Raw genomic sequence first — 7,566 nt, forward strand, 5'->3', positions numbered from 1 at the left:
TTTCAACCTAAAAATTTGCACACATGTACATTATGTATTTAGGTATATGTGTATTTATTTTCACAATTTTTTGAAATTGAAAAGTTTGAATTTTAAAATTTTCAAATAAAGGCCTCCATAGAGCTCGGTCTCCGTTTGGCATTTTCGATCCAAAAACAAATTTACTACTTGTGGCATAGAGTTAATGAAGAGAAAGATGCTTGTGGTAACATAATATGTTACTAATTTAACATAACACACCTCGAGGTAATATGAGTCTCAGTATCAGTATATCTCAATTAATGAAGGCATGTTATCATCCATATCTTACTACCCATTACGAGGTGGTAACATATAGACTAATAACATATGTATGTTACTGGTCGACGCTACTCCCCACTATAACCAGCCTAAAAAGACGACAATATCTCACTGGCAGGGTCGTCCCATGGCGACGTGTCGTTGCGGGCCCACAGCGGCCTTCTTCATAGGTCCAAGTGTGTCGTGATCTCTTCTGTGGGTGTAGGCGCGTATTCATAAATATCGCGTCACCATACCGCGGGGCTGCGGAGACCAACCCCGTCACCGCGTGGTGGGCCCCGCACGTCATCCTCCGGATCCCGCGTCCCGGGGGCCGGCTCGCCCGGGCATCTCGTCCGTCCGATCGCGATCGGACTGCGGCCCGGCGCCCGCACCCGATAAAGCGACCCGCCTCGGCCTCACAACGCAAAGGCGCAATCCCGCACGCCCAAACCAACCCTCCGCCCGCACCCGTCGGCGCAGCGCAACCGAAAATCCCCGCGGCCGCCGCGCTCCCCCGGCGCCGAGCGCCAGCCGGCCAGCGCATGCGAGGAGCCCCGGGAGCCCAGATCTAGGGCGGGGGGACGCGTCCGTGCCAGGGCCCCATGGGCCGGGGGTCGCCGCGGTGGGCGGCGCTGCTGCTGCTCCTCCTCCTCCTCGCCGCCGCGGGGCGCTCCTCCGCGCATCCCGGGGCGTGCCCGGTGCCCGCCGCGGCGGAGGCCGTGCTCGGGCCTCCCCGCACCTGCTCCCCGCTGGATCGCCGCCCCGGCGACCCGGTCGGCGTCATCGAGGTGAGCTATCCCGACGCTTTTGATAAAATATACCGCGGCGAATAGATTATTGACGGGGCGAAAGTTGGGGGTCGTGAAATTAGGGATTTTCTAGGTCCATACATGGTGTCAAGGGTGTGAATAGGTTCTTCTATCCTATCAATTGGTTTATGCATTTTGGCAACCTGCACTGATAAGCTGTATATGCATTAAGCTATGAGAAATTTCTCCTTAGGACTAAGGCAGCTTTGGGGCTGTTCTTGTAATACCCATTTCTAATCAATGGATTGGCAGCTCCCCTGCCAACATTAAAAAAAGAGGACCAAACCAGCTTTGTGTTTGGTTTGAAATTCCCTGCTCTTGCCCCCCTGCTCCTATAATAACACGTTGTACTGAAGTGTTACTATGTTGTATCAATTGGTTTTGTGCCATGTCCCTAAAAAGCCACTTGCATATTTGTTTGGAATTCCCTGCTCCTCCTGCTCCTATAGTAACATATACTGTGCTGAAGTGTTATGCAGCTTATGCTATGTGTGCTGCATTAATTGTTTTTCGTGACATGTACATGTCACTTGTGCAGATAATCAGGGATACTATTGTGTGCTTCTTCCAATTTGGTCGCATCTTGCAACTTGGGGTTCGTCTGACTTAGAGAAAAATAATATAAGAAAAACTTGGACCTAGTTTTCCATCCTGGTCTTTTGTTTTTTCTCTTAAAACGTAGAGCTCAAAATGAGAAGATAAACCATATTCTCCATAACATGGCACCACGTTGCATTTAAGCGAGTTAAAAATAGTCTGACAACTAGTACTATGTACTCCCTCCGTTCCAAAATAGATGACCCAACTTTGTACTAACTTTGTACTAAAGTTAGTATAAAGTTGAGCCATCTATTTTGGAAGGGAGGGAGTAACTAATTCTGTTATTTTTTTTCTTTTATTATTGTGCTGGAGTGCCTGTTTGTCCCTCCATTCCTTCATGAGCACAAGGATATTCCATCTGTTGTACTTGTAGAATTGAAGCTGTCTCTTAAATTTCTTTACCATTATATAGGGAGATGAGGCTACATTGGCGAGGGCAGTCAATCTTCTTTACTTGAACAAAGATGAGTACATTGCTGTGCTTTTCTATGCCTCATGGTGCCCGTTTTCACAAGAGTGCAAACCTAATTTCGAGAAGTTGGCTCACCTATTCCCAACTATTCGGCATTTTGCATTCGAGGAATCTGCAATTAGGCCAAGGTATGCCCGCCTTTAGACTGAAGAAAAATGTGTTCCTTAGTGTAATACACTACTATTTGTTGCATGATGGAGTGTAAGCTTTGCATTTGAAACTGCAGCATAATATCAAGATATGGGATTCATGGTTTTCCAACACTTTTTCTCTTGAATTCAACAATGCGAGTGAGGTACCATGGACCTCGAACTGTTAAGCCACTAGCTGCTTTCTACAGTGATGTTTCAGGTGTGTAAATTGTTGCATACTGACTCTTTCTTCTTTTCCATTCTTTTTTGTATTCTATTCTTTTTGGAGTGTCTTGTAGTTTTGCTTGCATGCTTACCAGAGTTCTTCATTGTATTGAGCAACTGAGCTACATGTTCATATCTTCCCACCTATCTTGTGGTATGAGACATCTTTGTTCCAAACTAGTGTCCCCGAGTCTCCTTGTGGTTGGAGTTTGGACTTGGAATTTGTTGTGTTTATGATATCTTTTGTGGTTGCATCTGTTTTTCTAATTGATTTGCTGACGGTCAATTTATGTGATGAAGGCATCAGTGCATCAGTGGAGTCAACCACAGGGGAGGCCATGCCACACCCGTTAGATGAAATTGAGCCAAAAAAGGATGTTGAACCGGAGAATTGTCCATTCTGGTGGGCGCGTTCGCCCGAAAATATACTCCAGCAGGATACGTATCTAGCACTGGCAGCTTCTTTTGTAATCCTGCGGTTGCTGTATCTTCTATTCCCAAGGATAGTTTCTGCAGCAAAATGGGCATGGAGGAGGCACACTCTGTTTGCGAACTTGATGGGCGTGCATGAATATTTCTTCACCTACCTCGAGCAAGCAAGACAGAAATTGAGTAGGTTATACCCTTCGAAGCGAGGTAATTTACAGGAGGGGGCAAGGAATGCCACTGCCTGGGCCTCCAAATCATTAGCATCTGTGTCAATCGGAGAACCAAGCACTATCGGAAGGACGAACTCCACGAATGAACTGAGGTGAAGTGTAAACTTTTTTGCCCGCAGGGATATTATGTACAGTAGAGTGATCAGGATATGAGCACCAAGAATCTGTTGTAACCAGCTTTGTTAGCTATTGTAACATCATCATTAGAATAAGCACCTCCCCCGGTATTGTTGCCATTATAACCTTGTCCTGAATAGCTGTTGCCCAAACATATTCTTGGAGGAAAAAGGTTTGACGTGTTCCATGATATGTTAGAACTGTGTGCATGGCCTCTGTTCGAAAGTTGAGGATGCTAGAACTAGGGTTTTGGGCTTTGACTGCCCTCGTTCGTTTCCTTTGTATGTTTGCAGCATGATGATTCAGTGAATGAGCAAAAGGCCTCGTTCGTTTCCTTTGTATGTTTGCAGAGTGATGATTCAGTAACTGAGATGCATGTTTGAACTTGTTTGGAATCGGGGTGTGATTTCTCCAGTCCGTTTGGCCCATCTTTGCGGTTTGCTTGGGTTACTAATCGCACAGAAAGAGTGTCTCCAGGAAGTTGGATAGTTCATCATAAACTCGGTACATGAGTTTGTTATAAACTAATGAGCTGTTTGGCCCATTTTGTGGTTTGCTTGCGCTACCAACTCCATGGAAAGAGACATATTTTCAGGAAGTTGGATAGTTCATCATAAACTCGGCACATGAGTTTGCTGTAAGTCAGTGAGCTGTTTGGCCCATCTTGTGGTTCACTTAGGTTACCTCTATGGTAACATCTTGGTCTGTAACTTAATTGCACTTGGCAGCTTTGTCCTGGCATTTTTGTACCACCCAAACGATGCCCTTTCATCATCTAACCACTTGGAAAAATGTTACTCCCTCCGTTTTTATTTACTCGGCATATTAGGTTTGTTTAACGTCAAACTTTATATACTTTCAACAAGCTTGTCGAAAAATATATTAACACACATCACCAAATATATATCATTGGATTCATCATTGCATATATTTTCACATCATATGAATATGTTACTGTAAATGTTCATATTGTTTTCTACAAACTTGATCAAACTTTATAAAGTTTGACTTCAGTCAAAGCTAATATGCGGAGTAAATAAAAACGGAGAGAGTACTTCAAGATTAATTGTAGCCCCTCCGAAACCTATGAAATAGCCAGGTTAGCAAAATTTTCAGCCACTAGGGATTGGTTTGAGGAGCCGATGAAGGATATTGTACCTCTTCTTATGGACGATGTAACAATTATTTCTAATTAATAAAGTTGAAGTTTTATTTAAAAAAAAATTGTAGCCCCTCCGAAACCTCAAAGAATTCCAATGCCCTTCTACCTCAAGGTACATGCTGGCTCAACCATTGGCAAGGCTTGCAATATGATGAGAAAGTTTGATTTCCTCTACAAATGTGTATTGACATCACTTGTTCCCAAGAGTGGACATAGAGCCATGCTGACTTGCTGAGGAACTACATTATTAACCTTATGGTGAGGATGCAATACCCAGATGAGAAGATAGATGTGATAGGCTTTGTGTAGAACGAGATCCATCTTGCTTCCATTGAACAAGGCCCGAGTTTTCCCTATGCTCCATTCATTAAACTCCTCATTGATTCTAAAGTGTCAAATCCTCTCTACAAGGACATCCGCCACTAAAAATGGACTCATAGGCTTGATAATTTTGATAAGGAGAAGGTTCCTAACAGCGCATATAGGAGGAAAGGCAAGGCTTCTTTGGTCAAGCAAGCTCATGGTTAAAGCTCAAAAGGCCATCTCTGGCTTATGCTCCCACAACGCCATTGAGATTGCAAATGTGAAGAAGGATGCCTTAAGTCAAAGGGGTACAACGATCACCTTCATGATCTTGGAGACCATGTGGACAAGCTCATGCGAGAGATTGGTAAGCTTCCTGAAAGAACATCTATACGCTAAGTGGATTTTGGTGATAATGACAACTGATTAGGTGCTAACGAATGCATTGAACATATGAAAAGCTTTAGTCCCATTGAGATGAAGCAAAGGTGCTTGGAGACCGTCCATAAAAAACGATAAAAGAGATGGCGCTATTGTGATCCTACCATCGGAGCTCCAATCCAATTCAAAGTCACTATTCGGACTACCTTAGCCATCAGAGAACCAAACTGTAACCCTAATAGATCTAACTACAGAGCTACAATGTAGATCCAGGATCTCCACCCTCTCCCGCCGTCGGAGCGACATGCGGAGTAGGGGACGTGTGGCTGGTGGGGAGTGGGTGTAGCTATGGCGGCCGTCTAGGGTTTCTGAGACGGGGCAGCTGGGTCATTGGTTAGAGCACTCTGATACAACTCGATGTTTACCCAAGTCAGAGCCGGACGTACCACACGTCGTGGTTAATTCCAACAAGCATGGTGATGATATTGGTCCACAAGCTTAGAATAGTAAGTGAGATTGTAAATAAATTTGGAGCAGCTTACAAATATACACAAACGTACGTGTTGACCTCTTGGTCCAGGTTAAAGAAAAGAACATGTTGATCTTCATATATAATGGCAATTAAAAGCATGCCTCATACATCAAGAATTCAACTACCAATACTATGCAAACCTAGACTTTTGCCCAGGTTTACATTGACCTCACAACTCCCAGGAGAAAATGAAAAAAAAAGGAACGAAAATTAAAACTAGATCGATCCCTTTTATGGCGGCGTTTCTTCCATCCAAAGAAAAAAACTTGGAGAAAGGAACATAAAATAAAATAAAATAAAAATGAACCCGGCAGAGGCAGTTGTCGACTCGACGTCGATGAAGGTGTCCAGGACCAGCTACACCGTGCATGGCGCCGGGACCTTGGTGGCGGCCGCCCTGACGAGGGAGAAGGTGGGCAGGGGCAGGCTGCTGGGCGGCGGTGCGAGCGCGTGCAGCAGGTCCTCCACGAAGCCCCGTGTCACCTCGCGCTCCAGGTCGTCCAGCGCCTCCGTGACCGCCGACGTCGCCGGCAGCGGCGCCGCCCTCTGCAGCGGCTTCCTCCGCTGCGCCCTTGGAGGCTCCTCTGCGGACCTCGGTGTCCTCGGCTTCTTGCTCTTGCCCTCCAGCATCTTCCTCGGCGCCGACACCGTCATCCCGGTCGCCGTTGTCTGTTTGACCTTGGTGACGGCGGCCGGACGAGGCGGCAGAGTCGACGGCTGGTATGGGAACGTGGCGTGTTTGGCCCTGGTGGCCGGAGGGCGGGGTGGGAGACCGGGGTGGTTGAACGGCAGGGGAGGGAGAGAGCCACACGAGTAGAAGTTATACGGCGGGTATAGAAATGGACCCGGAGGAGCCGAGGAATAAGGGAAGAAACCGTAGGCGCTCGGAGGCAACGGTGGCAAGCTCATGGGGGCGACCCTCCGGCCGCCTCCGCCGGCAGACCTCCGGCGGAAGTTGTGGCCGCCTGCTGATCGGTGGACGAGAACATCATCCATATCCAATCTAGGAGAGAGAGAGAGAGTACGCACGGCCAAACAATATTAGGCAAGAAGGAAATTCTACTAAAACAACATGCAGAAGTTTTCCAGCAAGTTGATCATAAAAAGATTGATCGTGCAAGGATGTTCAACGGAGGAAATGAAGAAGATGATCAAGGGATCTAACAGAAAGAAAAGAAACCAAGATGTAAAATAGAGATAGACAGTCGGGGATCGAGAAGGGAAACCGGCCGAGGCCACAGCCGCTCTCTAGAGCAGAGAGACGTACAGTCCGATCACCTCCGGGCGATGGCTCGGAGGCATCGCCGTGCCGCCTTTTATAGGGAGATGGACGGTTGACTTGCAAGATGCAACCTGCAAGTCGTTCCTCTTGATCTGTACCCGATATTTGTTAATGGCAAGTGCCATGCACATGTTATTCTTTAATCCCACGGCTGATCTTTGGCTCTTTGCTTATTGCCTACCGCAAGCATAGTGGCGAAGTGGGGTGTGTAAACTACGATAGATCCAAGCAACTTGCGTGATATTGTGGAATAAAGCCACCGACCAGTACGGCCTGGCTGCTTCCGACCAGACCGCCCGTCACGCCTGCCCATGTGGACAATAATGGGAAATCATGTAACGAATGCTCGCTGACTCTGGGCCAGCGTTTTCCCGTGGCCCCACATGGAAATGAGCTGGGTTGGCCAGCACCACACGATCGATTTGGTGCGTGGGTCGGGTTTCCAGCGGTGGCGGGAATCTGGCGTGCAAGGAGCATGTGCGGGTGAGCCGACCAAACCGCCAATTCCGTTTCCGCCGTCGGATGGGCATCGTGGCTACGCTGAGCTCCATCCCGCCGTCCAGTGTACCGCGCTCGCTCTTCTGCATTCTTGCGTTGCAGTTTCGTAACCA

At 47.2% G+C, this 7,566-nt stretch overlaps 2 protein-coding genes across 2 annotated transcripts; one reads left to right on the forward strand and one right to left on the reverse strand.

The window, feature by feature from the left end:
- The first annotated feature begins 495 nt into the window (after positions 1-495).
- LOC109757416 (5'-adenylylsulfate reductase-like 3) lies at positions 496-3,487 on the forward strand. The gene is made up of 4 exons (XM_020316240.4): positions 496-1,070; positions 2,104-2,291; positions 2,390-2,514; positions 2,820-3,487. The coding sequence occupies exons 1-4, from the start codon at positions 885-887 to the stop codon at positions 3,272-3,274; spliced, it is 954 nt and encodes a 317-aa protein (XP_020171829.1). The 5' UTR covers positions 496-884; the 3' UTR covers positions 3,275-3,487.
- Positions 3,488-5,722: 2,235 nt separating this feature from the next.
- Positions 5,723-7,133, reverse strand: LOC109757426 (uncharacterized). The gene has a single exon (XM_020316251.4). The coding sequence runs from the start codon at positions 6,667-6,669 to the stop codon at positions 6,031-6,033; it is 639 nt and encodes a 212-aa protein (XP_020171840.1). The 5' UTR covers positions 6,670-7,133; the 3' UTR covers positions 5,723-6,030.
- Between the last annotated feature and the right edge of the window lie 433 nt (positions 7,134-7,566).

The sequence above is a fragment of the Aegilops tauschii genome, chromosome 6 (assembly GCF_002575655.3).
Source record: "Aegilops tauschii subsp. strangulata cultivar AL8/78 chromosome 6, Aet v6.0, whole genome shotgun sequence".
Lineage (NCBI taxonomy): Eukaryota > Viridiplantae > Streptophyta > Magnoliopsida > Poales > Poaceae > Aegilops > Aegilops tauschii.

Coding starts and splice junctions, on each gene's coding strand:
- LOC109757416 (XM_020316240.4), top strand. CDS start 885: ATGGGCCGGGGGTCGCCGCGGTGGGCGGCGCTGCTGCTGCTCCTCCTC. Junction 1,071..2,103: donor ACCCGGTCGGCGTCATCGAG/GTGAGCTATCCC, acceptor ACCATTATATAG/GGAGATGAGGCTACATTGGC. Junction 2,292..2,389: donor GAATCTGCAATTAGGCCAAG/GTATGCCCGCCT, acceptor TTGAAACTGCAG/CATAATATCAAGATATGGGA.
- LOC109757426 (XM_020316251.4), bottom strand. CDS start 6,669: ATGGATGATGTTCTCGTCCACCGATCAGCAGGCGGCCACAACTTCCGC.